Source organism: Cervus canadensis, chromosome 2 (assembly GCF_019320065.1).
Source record: "Cervus canadensis isolate Bull #8, Minnesota chromosome 2, ASM1932006v1, whole genome shotgun sequence".
In the NCBI taxonomy this organism is placed as follows: Eukaryota; Metazoa; Chordata; class Mammalia; order Artiodactyla; family Cervidae; genus Cervus; species Cervus canadensis.
Genome location: NC_057387.1, coordinates 87,422,193 through 87,446,386, shown reverse-complemented (window position 1 = coordinate 87,446,386; position 24,194 = coordinate 87,422,193). Strand labels below are relative to the sequence as shown.

The 24,194-nt window shown below is 36.5% G+C and overlaps 2 protein-coding genes across 14 annotated transcripts in view; one reads left to right on the top strand and one right to left on the bottom strand.

The window, feature by feature from the left end:
• Positions 1 to 24,120, bottom strand: part of HSPB11 (heat shock protein family B (small) member 11) — a 31,202-nt gene extending 7,082 nt beyond the window's left edge. Inside the window, exons 1-4 of one of the 13 annotated variants that reach the window (XM_043461254.1) lie at positions 24,097 to 24,120; positions 15,167 to 15,237; positions 14,347 to 14,459; positions 593 to 699 (exon numbers count right to left, since the gene is read on the bottom strand). In XM_043461254.1, the coding sequence (XP_043317189.1) occupies positions 593 to 699; positions 14,347 to 14,444 (205 nt within the window). In that variant the 5' untranslated portion in view covers positions 14,445 to 14,459; positions 15,167 to 15,237; positions 24,097 to 24,120. The other 12 variants (XM_043461250.1, XM_043461253.1, XM_043461249.1 and 9 more) reach the window with 12 other exon arrangements.
• LOC122436945 (stathmin-like) lies at positions 1,640 to 2,625 on the top strand. The gene has a single exon (XM_043461262.1). The coding sequence runs from the start codon at positions 1,727 to 1,729 to the stop codon at positions 2,174 to 2,176; it is 450 nt and encodes a 149-aa protein (XP_043317197.1). The 5' UTR covers positions 1,640 to 1,726; the 3' UTR covers positions 2,177 to 2,625.
• Positions 24,121 to 24,194: the final 74 nt, after the last annotated feature.

The following is a 24,194-nucleotide window of genomic DNA, read 5'->3' as shown; positions in this document are numbered from 1 at the left end:
AATTCTGTAAGTGGTCTCATCAATAATGTTTCTTCATTTGAGCCACCTGGGATGTATCCAATTTCCTACCATAATTTTGTCTGATTTTGTTTGTCCTTAAACAAACATAAGACAGGATTAGGATGATGTTCTAGTGGAAGATACTATTCCTAAATCCCTCAGAAAATGGCCACATTAATAAAAGAATTAAAGTTACCAAATGCAAATAATCAGGGTTGTCAGATTTTCAGAAAGAATTTGACAGAGAACCTCTAGCCAAAAGAATCTGGAATAAAGATGTGAGGAAACCTAGCGTTCTGGCAAGCTGGCTTCTTAAATTCATCACAGCGTCTTTTGCCAAAGGCTTTCACGTAGTAAATTGCATGGAAATTATTATGTGCGTTGGAAGGGTTTCAAATTTGCAGTTTCAGAGAAGCTAACTATGTTCAAGACAGTTAGCCCATACTCTCCACCCATCAACCCCAGCAATAAAACTGGATTCAATGCTGTAAAAATAATCAGTGTTTTGCCAAAAGTTTACATATGTGCATTCTGCCTATGGAAAAACTGAAAGATGAAAATTAATGAAATGAAATGAAAATATCATGCTTACCAAAGTAACTCTGGATTACAAGCTTTTCAATCCTCACATGTTTGTGAAAACATATAATGAACTCTTGGGGAAACATTCCTGTGGTGGTCCAAAAAGTTTCTGGATTTCTATTGTTAAAGAAAAAGAGAAAAGAACAGCCAAATGTTTAGAAATGCTTAATCACAAATTCGAGTGAATAAATACTAAGAAAATAAACCACCATTGGATTCTTACACTTCCTTCCTGTTTATTCTGCCTCTAATCTCTCCCCAATTTTAACAATTCTTTACAACACCAGATATATTCTTTAAAACATGGAATTGATGTCACTCTTGTCTAAAATCTTACAGTAATCCCTTATTGCCTATAAATCTAAACTCCTTAGTATGGCAGTTAATGACCCTGTACAATCTGGTCCCATCATTAAATATACTGTCCCCCATTATGATATCATCTCTCATTACTGTAGTCATATTGGACCAATTAAAATTCTGCAAACACGTCATGCAGACTCATGCCTCTGTGCCTTAGTTCATGAGGTTCTCTTGACCTAAAAAGCCTTTCTTCCCTTGCAAAAGTTTATTCACTTTTTGGTCACATCTCTCTAAGCCCACCAAATCACAATCACTTTCTCCCTCCTTTGCACTCACCTCATAAACAGCATCCAGTTTATACTAGCATTTTTTTCATGTATTTTTATTACTCCAACTATACCTTCTTTAAGTCCAGTTACTTTCTCTTACCTTTACATCCCCAGCAACTATCACAATGGCTGACCAACAGTAGATACACAATAGATGCTTGTTGAAAAAAATATTAAAACATGCACTCAAGTGTTATATAATATAAAAAATTATACACACATGCACACACACTTATAGTATTGACTATATAAATAATCATTTCTTTAATTATATAAGGTTTTTTATTTTTTTGGAGGTAAAATTTACCTACAGTGAAATTTCTCTTAAATGATCAATTCAATGAGTTTTGATAAATGTATATGCTTATATAACAAATACATCAAGGTAACTAATAGTCTAATCAAGATAAAGAACACTTCCAGAGTGTGGCCAGGCGGCTCGGACTGAGCAGGGTTTTCCTTGCCAGTGAATCGTGTAGAGTACACTGCCAGTCTCTTGTCTTCTCTTCACCATGGCTTCTTCTGATATCCAGGTGAAGGAACTGGAGAAGCGTGCCTCAGGCCAGGCTTTTGAGCTGATTCTCAGCCCTCGATCAAAAGAATCTGTCCCAGAATTTCCCCTTTCCCCTCCTAAGAAGAAGGATCTTTCCCTGGAGGAAATTCAGAAGAAATTAGAAGCTGCAGAAGAAAGACGCAAGTCCCATGAAGCTGAGGTCTTGAAGCAGCTTGCTGAGAAAAGGGAGCACGAGAAAGAAGTGCTTCAGAAAGCGATAGAGGAGAACAACAACTTCAGTAAAATGGCGGAAGAGAAGCTGACCCACAAGATGGAAGCCAACAAAGAGAATCGGGAGGCGCAAATGGCTGCCAAACTGGAGCGTTTGCGAGAGCAGGACAAGCACATTGAAGAAGTGCGGAAGAACAAAGAATCCAAAGACCCTGCTGATGAGACTGAAGCCGACTAATTTGATCTGAGAACTGACTTTCTCCCCCTCCCCTTCCTAAATATCCAAAGACTGTACTGGCCAGTGTCATTTTACTGTTGCCCTCCTGACAAATATTCTAGAAGCTGATGTAGGACTGTATAGGTAGATCCAGACGGTATGATGTTGTTCTAGGGGCTAAAGGGGAGAAACGAAAAGTGTTTTACTCTTTTCCTAAAGTGTTGAAGTCTTTCTAATGTAGCTATTTTTCTTGTTGCATCTTTTCTACCTCAGTACACTTGGTGTGCTGGGTTAATGGCTAGTACTGTATTGGCTCCGTGAAAACATGTCTGTGAAAAGAGTATGTAGTGGCTTCTTTCAAATTGTTAGATGCTGAATATCTGTTCACTTTTAAATCCCAATTCTGTCCCGATCTTACAGACGTTACTGTACTTGAATGGTTAATAAAGCTGCACAGTGCTGTTGGTGGAAAAAAAAAAAAAAGAACACTTCCATTACTCTAGACGTATCCTTTCTCTTTCTTTCCAGACAATCCCTACCTCCCTTAGGCAACCACTGCTCTGAGTCTTATTTACCATAGACTATGTTATAATTTATTTTTTGATTTCAAAAAATATACTTATTTATCTTTGGCTGCACTGAGTCTTTGTTGCTGTGCAGGGGCTTTCTCTAGCTGCACTGTCTGGGTTTCTCATTTCAGTGGCTTCTCCTGTTGCAGATCATGGGCTCTAGGGTGTGGGCTCAGCAGTTGCGGCTCGCAGGCTCCAGAGTGCAAGTTCAGGTGTGGTGCATGGGCTTAGCTGCCCCATGGCCTATGGGTTCTTCCTGGACCAGGGACTGAACCAGGGTCCCCCGCACTGCAAGGTAGATTCTTAACCACTGGACCACCAGGCAAGTCGCCTGCTTGATATTTTTGTTGAATGTTTGAATTGTTTTCAAACATGTTTTGAAATACATGTTTTCTAACATGTATTATGAATAGAACTTCTACAAACATTCTTATACAGGTGTTTTTGTGGAAATGTTTTCATTTCTCTTGGATAATTACGAGGAGTAGAATTGCTGAGTCATAAGGTAGAAGTATATTTAATTTTATAAGAAAATGTCAGACTTCCCAAGTGGCTGTGCCATTTTACATTCCTAACAGAAATGTAAAGGAATCCTAGTTGTTCCACATTCTTGCCAACATTCTGTTGTCAGGCTTCTTAGCTATTTTAGTGGATGTGAAATGGTGTCTGACTATGGTATTAATTTGCATTTTCCTGATGACAAATGATGCTAAGCCCGTTTTCATCTGCTTTCTGGTCATTTGTACAGTTTCTTTTGTGAAGTGTCCACTAAGTATTTTCTCATTTTTTAAAAAGTTCTTTCCATTTTAGAGGGTGGGACAAATGGACAGAGTACAGAGTTGGCCAATAAAAAAGGCTAAGCACCAAAGAACTGATACCTTTGAACTGTGGTGCTGAAGAAGACTCTTTGAGAGTCCCTTGGACAGCAAGGAGATCAAACCAGTCCATCCTAAAGGAAATCAATCCTGAACATTCATTGGAGGATTGATGCTGAAGCTGAAGCTCCAATACTTTGGTTACCTGATGCAAAGAGCCAACTCACTGGAAAAGACCCTGATGCTGGGAAAGGTTAAAAGCAGGAGGAGAAGGGGACGACAGAGAATGAGATGGTTGGCTGGCATCACCTACTCAATGGACATCAGTAAGAGCAAACTCCAGGTAATGGTGAAAGAGAGGGAAGCCTGGCGTGCTATAGTCCATGCGGGTGCAAAAAGTTGGATGTGACTGAGCGACTGAACAAGCAGCAGCATCATGGAAAGATAAACACTATGAGATGTAAAACAGATAGCCAGTGGAAATTTTCTGTATGACTCAAGGAGCTCAAACTGGTGACAACCTAGAGGGTTGGGATGGGGTGGGAGGTGGGAGAAAGATCCAACAGGGAGTGGAAATATGTACACGTATGGCTGATTCATGTTGATGTATGGCAGAAATCAACACAATATTGTAAAGCAATTATCCTCCAATTAAAAATAAATAAATGTTCTTTCCACTTTCACTACATATTTGTAGGAGTCCTTTGTCAGACATATGTATTGTGAGCATTTCCTCCCAGTCTTCAGTTTGCCTTTTCATTTTCTTATTTGTGTTTTTCAATGAGTAGTAGTCTTACTTTTGGTGAAGTACAGTTTCATTACCCTTTTATACTTATAATTTTTGTGTCTTTATTAAGAAATCTTTGCCTACCTCATTGTCACAGAAGTACTTTCTTATGTTTTCTTTTACAAGCTTAAATATTTTAGCTTTGAATTTAGTTCTCTGATCCATATAGAATTAATTTTTGTGTTTAGTATGAGGTAGGGGGTTGAGGTTTATTTTTATCCACATGTTTACTCAGTTGTTCCAGCACCACATGTTAAAAGACTCTTTTTCCTATTAAATTACCTTAGTGTCTTATTCTAAAATTAAAGGACTAGTTATAGGTGTATGTATTTCTGCCCCTCCATTTTATTCCATTGATCTATTTCTGTATCCTTAGCCTTTTGTTGAAAATTAATTGACTTTACATGTATGGATCTATTCTGGGCCCTCTAGTCTGTTGCACTGATCTATATAGATCTATCTTTACTAAAATGCCATGCTGTTTTGATTACTGTGTATTTATCCTGAAATCAGATAATTTAAGGGCTACAGCTTTCTTCTTTTTCAAGATGTGACAAGACTACTTTTTCAAGATTAGTTTGCACTTCCATATACAATACTACAAGAACAAACAACAGTCCTTTTAGGGAGAAACTGCCATTGTAACAATATTGAGTTTTCCAATCATGAATGTAATGTATCTTTTTTTTTTGTAGTATATCTTTTAATTTATTTAGTTCTTTAATTTCTCTCATCAATGTTTTACAGTTTTGAGTGTAAAGGTCTTGAGTGTCTTATTAAATTTATTCTTAACTATTTCATGTCTATATAACTGCTAACATAAATGTAATTTTAAAAAATTTCACTGTCTAAATGTTTCCTGCTGGCATATGGTAATACAATTGATTTTTTGTGTAATAACTTTGCTAAATCCACTTACTAGCTCTAGCAGATATTTGTAGATTCCTTAGGGTTATGTAGATTCATATAGTATGTGAACAAAGACAATTTTTTTTTTTAAGTAGTCAACAGCTCCTGTTTTATAAACAAACACACACACACACACCCCTGGAGAAACTGAAATTCAAATAAATATTATGAATAGTTAAAAAGGTTACTTCGTTACAAGATATGCATAAAGAGGGCTTATTCCAAAACTTATTTTCCTTGTTGCCATCAAGAACAGGAACACTCTTTGGGGAAATACTATAAGGGTGCATTTTGATCATTATCCTCATTATAATATACCTACTAATTTTCTTTTAAAATTTTTATTTTAAAGATTGCTTTCCATTTACAGTTATTACAAAATATTGGCTATACTACCCATGCTGTACAATATATCCTTGAGCTTATTTTATATCCAATAGTTTGCCCCTCTCTCCTCTCCCTACTGGTAAACACTAGTTTGTATCTGTGAGTCTGCTTCTCTTTTTGTTATATTCACTAGTCCACTAAGTTTTTAGATTCCACATATAAGTAATATCATACTGTACTGAACAAAAACAATTTTGCTTTCTTTTCAGTCTTTATGATTTCTACGTCTTTTCTTGCCTTACTGCATTGGCCAAGACTTCCAGGACAATACTGAATAGAAATGGTGAGAACATCCTTGACTTGTTTCTATTCTTAGGGAGGAAGCATTTTTTGATATTGAATACAGTTGATCTATAGTATTATATTAGTTTCAGGTATACAGCATAGTGATTCAATATTTTTATAGATTATACTCCATGTTAGGTTATTACAAAATAATGGTTATACTTCCCTGTGCTATACAAACTATTCCTGTTGCTAATCTATTTTATATGTAGTAGTTTGTATCTCTTAATCTCATACCCCTATCATGCTCCTCCCTGATTCCCTCTCTCCACTTAAATCCACCAATTTGTTTTCTGTATCTGTGAGTCTATTTCTGTTTTGTTATATACACTCATTTATTAGGAAAGCACTTATTATTTCCCCATTAAGTTGAAAATTTTTAGTAGATGCCTTTATCAGACTGAGAAAGTTCCCTTCTCTTTTTAATTTTTTGAGAATTGTTATCATGTTTGGATGCTGAATTCTAATGACTTCCTGGAATGACCATATGATTTTTTTCTCTCTTGCTCTGGCAATATGGTAAATTACACCCAATCTGTACTCCTGTGATAATATGGTGAATAGGCCAATCTTGCATTCTTATGATAAACTCCATTTATTTACTGAATTCAATTTATAATGGTATTATATCTATGTTTATAAAGGATTTTTTGGGGGGCGGATATTGTTTTTTAATTGTCCTTTCTTGTAATGTCTTTGTAAGGTTTTGGGATGAGGGTTATGTTATTCTCATAAAACAATTTTTTTCCCCCCAACCCCTCATAAAACAATTTTGAAAATGTTTCTCCTCCTCTGGTTTTGAAAGAATTTATGGAAGATTGGTACTATTTTCTCTCTAAATATTTTATATAATTTAATTTCTATAATTGATATAAGCTATTCAGATTTTAAAATTTCATCTTATGTCATTTTTATAGCTGGAGTTTTTCAAAGAATCTGTCCATTTCATCTAAGTTGTCAAGTTTATTAACCTAAATTTGTTCTTGATATTGACTTACTATTCTTTTAGAATCGCTAATGATTATTTCAATTCTGATACTGATAATTTACATTTTTCTATTTTAGTCAGTCTTACTAGAGGTTTATACCTTTTATTAATCTTTTCACATAATGAACTTCTGGCTTTGATAATTTTTTCTAGTTGTCTATTTTCTATTTCATTGATTTCTGCTCTTATCTTTGTTATTTTTTTTTTTTCATTTATTAGTTGGAGGCTAATTACTTTACAATATTGTAGTGGGTTTTGTCATACATTGACATGAATCAGCCATGGAGATCTTTTGTTATTTTTGTCTTCTACTTTCTTTTGGTATAATTTGCTCTTTGTTACCTAGGTTCCTAAGGTAGAAGTTATTGGTTTTTAAAACATTCTCTGTTTTAAGTATTTATGCTATTACCTTCCTTTAATAAATTGATTTAGCTACATCCCACAAATGTGGCTATATATATATATTTTTCATTATCATTCAGTTATAAATATTTTCTAATATCCCTTGTGATTTCTTCTTTGACACATTGGTTCTTTTGAAGTGCCATATTTGATTTCTAAGTTTTGGGTGTATCTAGATGCCTTTATGTTATTTATTTCTAATTTAATTACATAACGGTCAGAGAACATATTCTTTTCCTTCCCAGCTTAACTGAGATATAATTGACATGTAACATTATGTAACTTTAAGGTGTACAAACACTGTGTGAAAGCCGCTCAGTCATGTCTGACTCTTTGCAACCCCATGGACTACACAGTCCATGGAATCCTCTAGGCCAGAATACTGAAGTGGGTAGCCTATCCCTTCTTCAGGGGATCTTCCCAGACCTGGGATTGAACCCAGGTCTCCTGCATTGCAGGTGGATTCTTTACCAGTTGAACCACAAGGGAAGCCCAAACAAACACTATGATTTGATATAACACATATACTGCAAAATGATTACCCAATAAAGTTAGTTAACACATACATCACCTCACATAACTACCATTTTGGGGGAGAACATATTCTTTAAGATTTCGGTCTTTTGAAATTTATCAAGATTTATTTAATGGCCCAGTTCATTTCAGTGAAAGTTCAATATACATGTATCATTGATGATTGTAATGTTCTATAAATGCAAAAGTTAAGGTAACCAATAATGTTATGTGGATCATCTAATTTTTACTAATTTTTTTGTCTAGTTGCTCTTTCATTCCTGAAAGGTGTTAAAATCTCCAACACCTTGACTGTGAATCCAAAGACCATATATGAATTATTCCATTGACATGAAATGTCTGTATAAGCAAGTCTATAGGGACAAATGGAGAAGGACATGGCAACCCACTCCAGTGTTCTTGCCTGGAGAATCCCAGGGACGGGGGAGCCTGGTGGGCTGCCGTCTATGGGGTCGCACAGAGTCAGACACGACTTAAGCGACTCAGCAGCAGGAGCAGCATAGGGACAAAAGTTAGACTAGTGGTTGTCTAGGGCTGGTAGGGAGAGGGGGTGGTTGTGAAGGGGTATGAGGTTTTCTTTTGGGATGCTGAAATGTTCTAAAATGGATTGTGCAGATGGCTGCATAATTCTGAATATGTTGGAAGCTGTTGAATTGTATATCCTAAATGGGTGAATTTTATGATATGAGAATAATACATCAATAAAGCTATTACAAAAAAGAAAAGAATAGAATCAGTGTCTCCTAACTCACAATTCTTGATTTTTATACTATGTTTAATATTTTATGATTTATTTTTATTTACATTTAAATGGTTAAAATTTTATTCATTTAAGTAAATTAAATAATTTTTACTTGCCCTGTGCTTTCTCTTGGGTGCCTTTAATGAACATGATCAATATAATAATACCAAAGATATACAGAGATGCACTTGGTTTTTAAAATAACATATAACTGAATTGCCATTAAGTATAATGACATCTTTAAAATAGTAATTTCCTTTAAAATAAGGCCTTATGGCTGCTGACTGTTCAACATATATTATCTCTACGTGATAATAAGAAAAAAGTCATGAAATTTTTTCCACAATTCTCAGTCAGGGAAAGTGTTATTAGCCCCATTTTTCACACCAGGAAACTGAGGCTTAAAGAATAACATATATTCTTAGTCCAAAGTAACACACACAGTTCACTTACTCAGGAATTTTAACTGCAAATCCACCATTCTTCTACATTATGCCAAAGGAACCAATTCTCTCTCCTACTTTTTCAGAACTCATTCGTTTCTTGTGTAGAATTTTTCTCCTTTTCGTTGACATGTTAAATACCAAGGGTCAAATATAGAGTCACGAGGAAGTAGAAATATAATCACTTTTAAAAACTATTTCTGGGGAAATTAAGAATTGGGGACACTGTCCTTTAGGGGCAAATTTATAGTATTGTTTTCTCCAAATAACTCTATGGTTACTTCCATTTAGATAAATCAACTTATGAGCAGATAATAAATTTTACTATCTACCATATAAAGTCTATCTGGATTTGTTGGAAATGGATATGAATTAAGTCTCTGATATGCTCTGTTCATATATCAGGTTAGTAACTACTTTATCCCATATAGTTTTCTATCAGTTTAGTTCAGCTGCTCAGTCATGTCAGACTGTGACCCCATGAACGGCTGCATGCTAGGCTTCCCTGTCCCTCACCAAGTCCTGCAGCTTGCTCAAACTCATGTCCATCGGGTTGGTGACGCCATCCAACCATCTCATCCTCTGTCGCCCCCTTCTCCTCCTGCCCTCAGTCATTCCCAGCATCAGGGTCTTTTCAAATGAGTCAGCTCTTCGCATCAGGTGGCCAAAGTATTGGAGTTTCAGCTTCAACATCAGTCCTTCCAATGAATATTCAGCCTCAACATCAGTCCTTCCAATGAATATTCAACAGTTCAAAAGCATCAATTCTTCCACGCTCAGCTTTCTTTATGGTCCCACTCTCACATCCATATATAACTACTGGAAAAACCATAGCTTTGACTAGACAGACCTTTGTCAGCAAAGTAATGTCTCTGCTTTTTAATACGCTGTCTAGGTTTGTCATAGCTTTTCTTCCAAGGAGCAAGTGTCTTTTAATTTTACAGCTGCAGTCACCATCTGCAGTGATTCTGGAGCCCAGGAAAAGAAAATCTGTCATTGTTACCACTGTTTCCCCATCTATTTGCCATGAAGTCGTGGGACTGGATGCCATGATCTTAGTTTTTTGAATGTTGAGTTTTAAGCCAGCTTTTTCACTCTCCTCTTTCACTTTCACCAAGAGGCTCTTTAGTTCTTCTCTTTCTGCCATAAGGATGGTGTCATCTGCATATCTAAGATTTTTGATATTTCTCCTGGCAATCTTGTTTCTATTTTGTGCTTCATGCAGCCTGGCATTTCGCATGATGTACTCTGCATATAAGTTAAATAAGCAGGGTGACAATATATAGCCTTGATGTGCTCCTTTCCCAGTTTGGAACCAGTCTGTTGTTCCATGTCCAGTTCTAACTGTTTCTTCTTAATCTGCAAACAGACTTCTCAGGAGGCAGGCAAGGTGGTCTGGTATTCCCATCTCTTGAAGAATTTTCCACAGTTTGTTGTGATCCACTCAGTAAAAGGCCTTGGTGTAGTCAATAAAGCAGATGTTTTTCTGGAACTCTCTTGCTTTTTCGATGATCCAACAGATGTTGGCAATTTGATCTCTGGTTCCTCTGCCTTTTCTAACTGCAGTTTGAACATTTGGAAGTTCTTGGTCCACGTACTGTTGAAGCCTGGCTTGGAGAATTTTGAGCATTACTTTGCTAGCGTGTCAGATGAGTGCAATGGTGCGGTAGTTTGAACATTCTTTGGCATTGCCTTTCTTTGGGATTGGAATGAAAACTGACCTGTTCCATCCCTGTGCCACTGCTGAGTTTTTCAAAGTTCCTGGCATACTGAGTGCAGCACTTTAACAGCATTATCTTTTAGGATTTGAAATAGCTCAATTGGAATTCCATCACCTCTACTAGCTTTGTTAGTAGTGATGCTTCCTAAGACCCACTTGACTTCAGACTCCAGGATGTCTGGCTCTAGGTGAGTGATCACACCATCGTGGTTATCTGGGTTGTGAAGATCTTTTTTGTATAGTTCTTCTGTGTATTCTTGCCACCTCTTCTTAATATCTTGTGCTTCTGTTAGGTCCATACCATTTCTGTCCTTTACTGTACCCATCTTTGCATGAAATGTTCCCTTGGTATCTCAAATTTTCTTGAAGATATCTCTAGTCTTTCCCATTCTGTTGTTTTCCTCTATTTCTTTGCATTGATCACCGAGGAAGGATTTTTTATCTCTTTGCTATTCTTTGGCACTCTGCATTTAGATGGGTTTATCTTTCCTTTTCTCTTTGCCTTTAGCTTCTCTTCTCAGTTATTTGTAAGGTCTCCTCAGACAACCATTTTGCCTTTTTGCATTTCTTTTTCTTGGGGATGGTCTTGATCACTGCCTCCGGTACAATGTCATGAACCTCTGTCTACAGTTCTTCAGGCACTCTATCAGATCTAATCCCTTGAATCTGTCACTTCCACTGTATAATTGTTAAGGGATTTGATTTAGGTCATATCTGAATGGTCTAGTGGTTTTCCCTACTTTTGTCAATTTAAGTCTGAATTTGTCAATGAGGAGTTCATGATCTGAGCCACAGTCAGCTCCCGGTCTTGTTTTTGCTGACTGTATAGAGCTTCTCCATCTTCGGCTGTAAAGAATAGAATCAATCTGACCATCTGGTGATGTCCATACGTAGAATCAACTCTTGTGTTGTTGGAACACCATGCTTGCTATGACCAGTGCGTTCTTTCGGCAAAACTCTGCTATGCTATGGAGTTTTGTCTAATCTAAAAAATATTACATACTTATTCATTAGCATGGACTGATAAAGCTATACTATGTATTATTCATTATGAGTAATAGCCAATCTAAATGATCTACAGACAAACTCCTGAGAAAGAAAGGTCACAAAAAAGTATAAGGTAAATTAATATTACCTTGGAAATGTGATTTATTCCAGTCAAAGACAAGAAGTATTTTCAGAAAGATCACCATTTCTGGCAAACAACTTAAGGTAAATTTCTATAGGTCTATGACCCTCATAGTAGTTTCCACATTTATATCTCTTTTCTAAGGCAGAGTTGTGTTAAATAACTATTACCTGAATTTCAGGAAGTAAAAAATTAAGGATTAAGAGGCATATATATTAAGTTTTTTATTCAAACCTTAAGTCTGAGAAATTGGGAGTTAGAAGACATGAGTGTTAGTTTTGATTCTGCCACTTGCTTATCTGTGTGATTTTGAGAAAATCATTTTACCTCTAGTCATCTTTTTTGTTGTCTTTATAATGAGGTTGAAAAAAAGATTTTTTTTTTTGCCTCTTATTCCCCAAGCTTACTGTAAGGGTCAAATAGTGTAACATCTATGAAACTATAACGCTCTATGCAAACGTACATTAACAGATGCATATACATAAGTATGTGTGACTGTATGTATGACTAATCTTTGATGATCTAATTCACAAGCTTCTGCTGCTGCTAAGTTGCTTCAGTTGTGTCCAACTCTGTGTGACCCCATGGATGGCAGCCCACCAGGCTCCCCCGTCCCTGGGATTCTCCAGGCAAGAACCCTGTAGTGGGTTGCCATTTCCTTCTCCAATGCGTGAAAGTGAAGTCGCTCAGTAGTGTCTGACTCTTACTGACCCCGTGAACTCTTATTAGCCCACCACACTCCTGCTTCCATGGGATTTTCCAGGCAAGAGTATTGGAGTGGGGTGCCACTGCTTTCTCCGAATTCACAAGCTACTCGACAAATATTTTAAGACACTGTGGAATCAAAGATGAATAAGTCTTAGTGTCATGATTTCTAGAAACTTAAGGTTGAGAGAGGAGTGGTACATTAAAAATAATTATACAACAAAAGAATAAATAAGGTAATAGAGGTAAATATCAAATGCTACTGGAGCCAAACAAAAAAGTAAAGCAAAAAAAAAAAAAGGTAAAGCAGCCTACCTGAAGGAAGGGACAGATGTCAGAGAGGAGATAACAACTGGGCTTAAAGAACAGGTCCACTTTCTAGAATTTTATCCAGATACATGGACTTCACAATAGAACATGAACAGCCACAAGATCTATGTTACAACTGGCTCTGCTTTCAATAGTTAGAACTAGTACCTGACCTCTCTAGACCTCTCTTACCACAAGTCTAAATGAAAGGTTTAGATAAGATGAACGCATAATTTCTTCCAGCTCTAAAATTATATGATTCTATGAGTCAAACTCAGATCACTGTACAAATACCAAGAAAGAGAACTCAAGAGGGTAATAAAGTAGCCAGAACTACTAAAAAAGGAGCTCTTCCTGGATGGACTTGGAGGTTATTTGCTTAGTGAAACAAGTCAGAGAAAGACAAATATTGTGAACCTCTTACATGTGGAATCTAAAAAATAAAACAAACTAGTGAATATAACAAAAAAGAAAGAGACTTACAGATAAAGAGAACAAACTTTCTCTTGTGGGGCGAGGGAAATGGGGAAGGGCAAGATAGGGTAGGGACTAAGACGTACAAACTACTATGAATAAAATAAATAAGCTCCAAGGATATATTGTGTAACACGGTGATTATAGCCAATACTTTATAATAACTATACATGAATATAACCTTTAAAACTGTGAATCACTACACTGTACATCTGAACTTACATGATACTGTAAATCAATTACACTTCAATTAAAATTAAAAAGTTTGTGTTTTTTGCTGCATCGTGTGACATGTGGGGTCTTAGTTCCCCATCTAGGGATCAAATTCTTGGCCCCTATAAGGAAGCGAGGAGTAATAACTATTGGACCTTGAGGGAAGCCCTATACACTTCCGTTTTGTTTTGTTTTTAAAGGAGTTCTTCCATTAACCATTTACCTTTTTCTTAGAACTTAAAAGTCTGAGAATGATATGCGTCTCTATCTAGAATAAGTTCTAGAACAGTGAAGAGTGATAACTGGAATGATATCAAGAAGCTAAGAACTGAAAAATACAGGTGGATAGCAAGAAGTGAAGCATTCAGTTCAGCAAAAATTGCTTAGACTAGAAAGAAAACAGGCAGGAGGTAGGAAGTTGTAATGTTTACATTCCTATTTACCAATAAAAATTTGGAATAAAACCAGATATTAAAATGTATACTTCCAAAAAATGAAGCAGCTGTTGTTTGAAGTTTTGCCTTGACAGACCATATTTTAAATAACTATTTTCAGAAGAAGTTCAGTTTAGAAATTATAAAGAAAATAATAAAAACCTAAATATACACAACTGAACTAGCTCCAGGATGGTACTAAAGTGGGTAATCAAGTAATTTAGTTCACCAAACATTTATTAAACTATGCTTAACAGTGCTAGTTGTAAAATACGTAATCTTAGTACTTATAGGGTTCATTGACCTAATGTTAAGACTTTAAGGAAGAAAAAAGAATAATTCTTACCCATCAATCATATTTTCAGGTGGGTGTTTTTCATCACTTGATGTAGCTAAAATAACTTCAGTCCCTTCAGAGCTTAAACAAAGATCAACTTTTCTCATCTTAAAGTGTTTAATCTGCAAGTAAAACAGTAACAAAATGGTAACAAAAACAACTTTTTTATTCTCTGAACTTCATCTGAGAAAAGGAAGAGACAGAAAGTCTGTTGCCTAGCACACAGCTTAACAACCAAGTTATTCAACCAATGGGAGGGACTCTAGCATGTTTATTTACATAAGTAAACTTCTGACTTCTCCCAGGGATAATCTGTAAGATATGAGTATTTCCAATACTCTACTCCACAAAACAAGTCCCTGACATTGACATAATTTTTCTGCTTCTAAAATTAAAAATCCTCAATAATTATCTGGAAACAGTTAATAAGCTAGAATAACATGACTTGGTAAGTTAAGTTTTTAAAAAGTATTTGTATTGTTGTATTTCTGAAATTTAAAAAATACAGAGCATAAAAATAGACTTTGTAACTATTTATCCATACACTTATCAACTGAAGTAGTAAGCAACATTATTTAAATCTTAAAAAATACCTTTTTTAAAAAAATACACATTTTTTAGCAGAAATGTGAAATAAGAGAGAAGGCAACTTTTCACTTATTATTAAATTCTAAATCAGTCACTTGGTTCATGAACTTAAAGGCATTTCTGTTGGAGAGTAATATTTGAAGTTTGATAAAAAAGCATATTGAAAAAGATATTGTTGAGCTCTTCCATGAGCCCTGAGGGTAAGACAGAAGGAAGAAGAGGAGATTACATCAAAACTCACCCTCCTACTTGATCTGCTGGTGATAGGGCACAAAGCAATATATAGATGCAAAGTGACAGTGAAAGCTCTATCTGTAAAGAATTAAAAAGATGAATAGTGTTTGGAAAAGAGAGAAAGGCTTCCAATACACTTCATATGCTGGCCCAAGTATCTAACTTAAAAAAAAAAAAAAAAAACTATTTCAAATAAACAAGAGGGTACAGTGAATACTACATATATTAAGTAACTATATACCAACTTCCCAGATTTAATAAATGTTAATGTTTTGCCATATGTACTTTTTTTGTCCTTATTCCTTTCCTTGCCCAGTGGTAATAGCTATTCTGAAATTGGGAAATATTCTTCCTGACTATATTTTTATTTATTGGCCATGCTGTGTGGCACGTAGGATCTTAATTCCCCATGAAGTGTGGAGTCTTAACCACTGGATTGCCAAGGAAGTCCCTGACTATTATTTTTATACTTTTATCATATATGGTCAAGAAGATCCCCTGGAGGAGGAGATGGCAACCCACTGCAGTATTCTTGCCTGGAAAATTCCATGGACAGAGGAGCCTGGTGGACTACAGTACTGGGGTGAAAAGAGTGAGCATACATCAGTATGGACTGTTCTTTTAAAATTTAGATGTTTTCATGGTGTATATATCCCTTGTTACTTGCTTTGTTCATTCAATATTATGTCTTCAAGATTTTATTATGTTGATGTAAATCTACTTTGTTCATTTTAACTGCTGTAAAATATTTCTCCATTTCTCTAATGATGGTTATCTAGGTCTGTTCCCAATTCTTTGCTATTATGAACAAATTTATAATGCACATCTTTATGCATGTATCCATAGGCACGTGTGGGAGAAAATCTTTATAATAAAGTGTATTTTTCTTTGTAGAAGTAAAATTGTAGAACTTTAGAATTGGTATATCTCCAAGTCAATAATTGATGATTTGATCCCTAAATCTAATACAGTATCATTTGCAGTGTTTGAAAGTTTCTGCTCCCTCATATTCTCACCAACTTGGTATTGTTAGACAGTTTTGGTTAATCTCATTGGTGTGAAATGGTATCTCAGTTCGGTTTTAACTTGTATTTCCATGATTACTGAGGTTCAATACTTTTTCATGTTCACGGGCCACTCAGGCCTCTTCTTATTTGCTTTTTCCTATCTTTTGCTCATTTTCTATTAGATTTCTATTTTTCCTTCTGCCCTTTTCTTTTTGATTTGTAGAAAATTTTAAAATAAAATGTCCTGGATACAAATATTTTGTTACAGCATTGCAAATATCTTCTATACTATAGCTTGATTTTTCTTTTTAACTTTGTTTTTTGTTGTTGTTGTTTTTGTGTGTGTGCAAGAGCTTCTCCTCCATCATACACACCTTCTTTGTTTTTTAACTACAACCTACATACAGAAAAGAACACAAATCATAAGTATATGGTCCAATAGATTTTCACAAGGTAAACACACCCAGTTCACCACCACCCAGACAAAGGAACGGAGTGTCACCAGCACGTGAGACAGGCCCTTCTGATGCCCTCTCCTGGTCACTAGCCCTTTCTCCTTCCCAAAGGTAGCACAGTCCTTATTTCTAACACAATAAATTTTGCCTTAACTTCATGTAAATGGAATCATACAGTTGGTACTCACTTATATTTGGCTTCTTTCACTCATTATAATGTGTCTAGAGATTTACCCGTTGTTATGTGTAGCAGAGTTGAAGTGCAACTGAGTATCCCAGTCCCCACCCAACTCAACTCCAAATAAGATCAAGGAAATCAACCCCTAAGTGGAGTTTCACAGGAAACTGGGTGTGAGCTAAAGAGCAAAAAAAGGTTTCTACGGTCTTGGGTACTTAGATTAAGCTCTGATGAAGGAAGGAACTGATCTCACTCTCAAATGTGTGAAATCAGAGGTAAGCTGAAACTATTAAAATAAAACTACAACTCGATCCAATCCTAGTATAACCCTTAGTTGGACTGACGTGATCTCTTATCCTAGCTATTAGACAAAGAAAATGTTGTATTCTCTCCGGGAAAAAAATCACCTACTTCAGTATCTGTTGTTCTTAAGCACAGTGTCAAACACACAAAATCACTTGAATAGCACAAGGAATTATAGCCATTATCTTTTAATAACTTTTAATGGAGTTACGTTATAACTTATAATCTATAAGAATACTGAACCACTATGCTATCCACCTGAGATTAAAATAATTTTGTAAATCAACTATACTTCAATAAAAATTAAAAAATAAAACCTTTTCTAAAAAACAAAAACTTAGCAAAAAAAAAGTCATTTGAAGCAGATCTACAGAGGACCCAGGTGCTGGAATTATAAATTGACTACCGAATTCAGTGATAAGATGCACAAAATGGGTGAACAGTAAGGGAATTAGCAGAGAAATGTAAACTATTAAAAGAAACACAATGGAAATTCCAGAACTGAAAAAATACCATATCTGAAATAAAGAATTCACTTGATGGGTTTAACATCATATTAGACACAACACAAGAAAAGGTCAGTGAACTTTAAAATAGGTCAATGGAAATAATCCAATATGAAACAGAGTAGGGGGAAACTGAAAACAAAACAGAGTACCATGTACCTGTGAAACAATATCAAACTAGTTTGAAATATCAATACATGTAATTAAAATCCCAGAAGAGGAAAACAAAGATGACATAGACGAATAATTTAATGTGATATGGCTCAAAAATATCCAAAATCTATGAAAGACATAAACCCACAGATCCAGGAAGTTCAGTGAACCTTAAGTTGGATAAAATACAAAGAAGATCCCACCAAGGCACACCTTAGTTGACTGCTGAAAATTAAAGAAAGAGAAAAAATTAAAAGCAGTCAAGCAAGAAACACCTTATATGCAGGAAAACAACAAGAATCAAAATTGACTTCTCATCATTACCAGTGGAAGCCAAAAGATAATGGAATGACATCTTTGACGTACCGAAAGAAAAAACATAGAATCTTATATTCAGTTAAAATATCCTCTAAAAGTGACAGCAAGATAAAGACAAAAACTGAAAATATTTGTTATCAGTGCAAAGAGTTGGACACAACTGAAGTGACTTAGCACAGCACGCAGACCCACAGTACAAAAAATACTAAATGAAGTACCTGATGATTCCTAGTTGAATTCTGGATCTGTGGGAAGGAATGAAGAGCACTAAAGATGGTAAATATATTTACTTCTAACACAAAGATTATTAAAATTCCTAAAAGACTACTGACTAGGGGGCTTCCATGGTGGTCCAGTAGTTAAGACTCCATGCTTCCACTGCAGGGGGTGCAGTGCTTTTTTCAAACATTCTTTCTCCGTTTTTAAAAAAATCTCTTGGCTGTACTACCCAGAATGTGGGGTCTCAGCTCCTTGACGCGGAGTCAAAGCCATGCCCTGCACTGAAAGCAGAGTCTTACCCACTGGACTGCCAGGGAAGTCCCAAGAGGGCCCAGGCTTGATCCCTGTGTGTCAGGTAATTAAGATCCTGCACTGCTGTGTGGTGGGGCCAAAAAAATAAGACTACTGACTGAAGAAAAAATAATATCAAGGACCGGTGGAAATTTAACAGATGAAAGTAAGAGATACACTAATAACACAAAAGAGAAAGACAAATGAGGTTGTACTTTTTGTAAAGTTCTAATGTTGAACAAGAAGTGATATGCTAATAATTCAAAGGAGAGTAGTATGGTGAGGATACATGCTATAATCCTAGAATTAGGATAACGCAACCACTAAAAAACATAAAGAGTTACAGGAAGGAGGTCAACAGAGAAGAAAAACTGGAATACCATAAAATACATGATACATTTGAAAGGCAGAAAAGAAAAAAAGAATTAAGATGGGACAAATTGAAAATAAATTACTAGAAGACAGATTTAAATACAAATACACAGATTATTCCATTAAATGTTAGTAAATCAAATACTGTATTATCAGACTGAAGAAAAAAAAAACTAAGTACTCTTTTCAAGAGACACACTCTAAATAAGAAAGTAAAAGGACAGTATAAGATAGAATAAAATCTTAGGATCTCATCAGGTAAATTCCCCTATTGAAATTTTCTCCTATTTAAAACCAAATGGTCTTTGGTTCTATCCTTTATACATTATTACAAACAGTTTCATTAGATTATATTAAAATATTTTTTGAGATGTGGATTACATCCATTATAGACTGAATTCAATCTGTTCTGGATTCAATTCCATTATAAGTCTATAAATTGGAAAGAAGAAACATGTTTATGATAATGAGTTTTCAAATACATGGATCTGGAATATCTTTTCATTAAGACTTCTTTTAAGTCCTTAAACTATATAGTTTCCTACAAACATATCTTCACGTTTATTATAAGATTCACTCTTAGACATCTTATAGTTTCCATTATTACATAAATGGGATCTTAAAAAAAAAACAACTATTTTTTTTAAAGTCTTACTCTTTACCATACAATGAATATTTCTAACATTTCACTATTAAATGTGATGCTCACTGAAGATTTCTGTTCATTGGGTTATAGAAATTCCTTTAGTTTGTTCTTTTTATTTTTTCTTTTAAACACAAATGAACACTGAATTTTATCAAATGCTCTTTTAACATTTACTAAAGTCATCATATAGATGTTTGTACATGTTGCTAATGTGATAAATCAAGATTTTCTAATGTTATAGCATCTCCAGTTTGTAGCATAAAGTCTATCTACATGGCCAAGGTATAATATCAGTATTTTTATCCATAGTTGGATTTAGTTTGCTAGTATTTTCAGAAATTTTGCAAATATATTTCTAAGTGAAATTTCCCTATAATTTTTGTTGTTGTTGTTATTTAGTTCATGTCTGGGTTTGGAATTTAGACTGTACCCTTAACATAAAGAAGTCAGAAAGTTTCCCTTATTTTTCTGTTTGCTAGGTTATTGGATCCTATAAGTTTAGTAATGTTTGTGTGTAGATTTTTTATTATTTCAACAGTTCTTTTCAGGCTTTCGATACCTTCTTGAGTCAATTTTGAAATTTATATTCTGACAAAATTATCTATTTCTTCCTAGTTTTTGTTTATTGGCATGAAGTTCACTTTCTATTGTAATTCTATTGATAAAATCTAGTATTGATACTGTTAAAAAACTGTGGTAAGATTGGTCAAGAAAAAAGGCATATATGCTAGTATATTTTTTATTTTTCCTTTTTTCTTGCCAATTTTATAACAGCTTTTAATACTACTGATACCAGGGAACTGGCTTGCATGAACATTTAACCCTTAGTTTGAGGACAAGAAACCTGGTAAATTCCTGGAAATAAAGATTGAGGTACTTGGATGATAATTTTCAACAAAATTCTAAAATTATTAAAGTTTATTGTTATTAAAAGCATGGCTTTGAAAATCTAAACAAGAAAGTAGCAAAACTGGAAAGCAACTCAAAAGTTATACCAAACTTAAATATTTCTTTTTGTTTGTTTGATAGAGTTACTACCTATCAGAGATATTTCTGAACATTTCAACAAACTTCAGACCAGGTATCTCAAGATACCCTGTGGATTAGCTGAATAAACATGAATGGGTGATAGGCAGTACTTTAGGTAGATATTTATCTCTCAAAATGGTTATACTCAAAGAATAATGATTAATGGAACAGAATGAATTGTGAAGACCTCTATCCTTATCGCATTCAACATTTTTATTAATTAAGGATGGAAAAAATGTTTATCAATGTTGCAGATGACACAAAGCTGGGATGTCAGCTAATATGCTAGATGACACAATTAGCACACAAAAAGATCTCAGCAAGGTAGAAAGACAGACTGCAATGAATAAGATATTTAAAAAGAATAGTAAAGGCCTATATTCAGACTTTAAAAAGTCAGTCACACCAGGAATGATCTTGATCAGGGATTGGCCGACTACTGCCTGAGAGCCAAGTCTACCCTGACATCTGGTTTTGTATGGTCCATGAGCTAAGAATGCTTTTTAACATTTTAAAGTATTTTTCAAAATCAAAGTATTTTGTGCCACATGAAAATTATATGAAATATGAAATGCACACAGTTCAGTGTCTATGGACAGTTTTACTGGAAATGGCCACATACTTTTGTGCTATAGTGACAGAGCAGAATAGCTGTGACAAACCATAAGGCTCATAAAACCTAAAATATTTATTATCTGGTCCATTAAGAGAAAAAGTTTGCCAACCTTTCATCTATACGTATAAAAGGTAAAGGATCAGTTGATTGCAAACTCACTATAAGGCAAGAGTGTACTGTATCTGCCCCCAAAGGCAAAGGAATGTTACTTCAAATTGTATTAATAGAGTTGCGAAGGAACTATTACATTCTACCAAAATCTTTGAAAACCAACTAAGGGCCAGGCACTGTGCTAGTAATGCAAAGATACTATGTAGTAATCTTCGACTATGTACACCTAAGACAAAGACCGTGACTAAGACTTGGTTTTTGCCTTTAAGCTCAGAGTCCAGGAAGATGGCCAAGCATGAAACTAATAATTTGTTATGTGCAAATAGTGTGATCCACATCTAGAATACTGTGTTCAGTTCCAGATAGTACAATTTAAGTAGGACATTGTCAGGCTTGATATTGTTCAGAGGAGAACAAAAAGCTCATGATGATCTATAAACTATGTTAATATGGAAAAAGCTGAAAGAATATTGTTTTCAAGAAGAGGTAATTTAGTGAGAAATGTGACTGCAAGTTTTAATACCACAAATATTCATAAATAGAAAAAGGATTAGAATGCAATTCTAGTATGAATTTTAAGAAGGAAGACATATAGATATAAGAACTTTCCTACAAAGTAGATTTTTAATCTTTTCCACCCTTTAAAGTGTCCAAGAAAACTAAGTGATTATCTTTGAAAGAAACTTGCACTGGAGTTCTTTCAGACTGAATCAAATTCTAGGAAACATAGATAAGGAAACTTGAAAGCCAGGTAAAGATGGGGGCTTTAGCCTGCGGTCCAGTGGTTCACAATCAGACTGGGGGTGATTTAGTGCCCCCCACCCCCAGGGTACATTTGTCCATTTCTGGAGACAGTCTAGCCGTCATACTGGGGGCTGTGTTAGTTGCTCAGTTGTGTCCAACTATTTGCAACTCCACGGACTGTATTCTGCCAGGCTCCTCTGTCCATAGACTTCTCCAAGCAAGAATAATAGAGTCGGTAGCTATTCCCTTTTCCCAGAGATCTTCCCTAGCCAGGAATCGAACCCTGGTCTCCTGCATTGCAGACAGATTCTTTACATCTGAGCCACCAGGGAAGCCCATAGTGGTGGGAGAGGGTGATGCTACTGTCATCTAATAGCATTTGGGCATTTCATGATGCTACTAAAAACCCCTCAATGCACAGGACACTCCCCCAAAACAAGTAATTATCTGACTGAAAATGTGAATAGTGTAGAGGTGGGGAAACCCTGCGGTAATCTACTTTGGGGTGGAAACGTGGAGGCTGGAGACTTGTAAAGCAAGGAGAGAAGAGAGAACCTGCTTTACAAAAGCCTTATTTTAGGGAAATGTATCTAGCATTGATGTGTACATAGTAGATGAATAAGGAAGAGTGTAATCTCCAAATGTTCAGTTTTCTTCTAACCTCACATTCTTACAATCTAAGTTGTCTGAAGGAAGCAAACTTTAATACAAAACTCATTTCATACCTCCTATAGCCACCAATATCCTTGCTTTTTCTCCTCTGTTGGTGGAATTATTCAAATAACAAGTAAGAAGTGGCAGATTTGGGTTCACTTTAAAGCTTTTTGTTGTGGTTAACGAGAAAGAGGCAAACCAAGCCCAAAGAATCCCCCAAAACAACTCGGCAGACATGCTGCTTTGTAACTCCAAAATGCAGGTTCGGGGTGTAGTCTAACTCCCCATCCTGGGACGCCTTACTTAATTCATTTGTGTTCACTTAGGGCCTCAGTTCATTAAAGGCGGTGAACTCTGGGATGCCATCCTTTGCATTTTTAAAGTTCCTTTACCCTGGACTTCCCTGATGCCTATCCTCCTCTAAACCCAGTGCCACTTAGCCACCCTTTCACCTCCAGTTCAAAGCCATTTCAAGACCTCCAAGAGCCCCAAACACATACTTTTGGACGCCCGGCCCCAATTACATAAAATATACGAGCCCATATCCTATTAATACATCAAATATAACCCTTAAGTATACGGGTTACGTTCCAGTTGATAGGTTACATCTTGATAGATTTACTAATTTCGATTCTGAATTGATTTCCCCTTTTGGGGGGTCAAAACATTATTTCTGCCTTCCAAAATGTTCGTGGGCTGCCACTACTGTCTCCAGGACTCAGAGAACAGACCTGCGTCAGGCTTCCACCATCCGGGTCCCTCAGCACCCGCCCGCTGTCCTCCGCCTCCTCTCCGCGCGTCTCCTCACAATAACCCGCCACGCTCGGTCGCTCCCTCCCCCACAAGCATCCCCCTCCTACGACCTCGTCCAGCCAGGGTCCCACCTCCCCCAGGGCTGGTCGCACCGCCCTGCTCGCCTCAGCTTCCGGTTAGCTCCAAGCTCGCGGAACGCGGGGAGTCGGGATCTCACTACAGCCCCGCCCTCAGCCCCGCCCCTCCCCCCTCTCCGCAGGCCTCCAAGGAGTTCGCTGGCGAGCAAGTCCTATTCCCGGCTCTTCGCTCCACCACGCCCCACAGGCTCCGCCCGCCCCGCCCCACCCTGCGCTGCGTGCCCGCCCCCAGCCCCGCCCCAGCCCCGCCCCCTCACGCCTAGCCGTCGAGATCCGGTCGCGCACAGCTGTACTCCCGGCTCCTACGCACCACCTCGCCTGCAGGCCCCGCCCTCAGACCACGCCCCCGTGCTCTTTACCGCGCGGGTTAAGCTCCGTAGCCCCGCCCAAGGCCCTTTCACTAGGCAAGGACCTTTCCCTAGGCAAGGGCAGGAGCACACGTAACCTTCCTTCACCGAGCAAAGCTAGATCCCTGGGGCCTGTGAGACCCAGGCGACCCGCCCTCGCGCGAGCACGCACGCGCAGTCCTCATATCTCCCAGCT

Excerpts from the sequence above, each read along its gene's own strand:
- LOC122436945 (XM_043461262.1), top strand. The coding sequence starts at position 1,727 with ATGGCTTCTTCTGATATCCAGGTGAAGGAACTGGAGAAGCGTGCCTCA.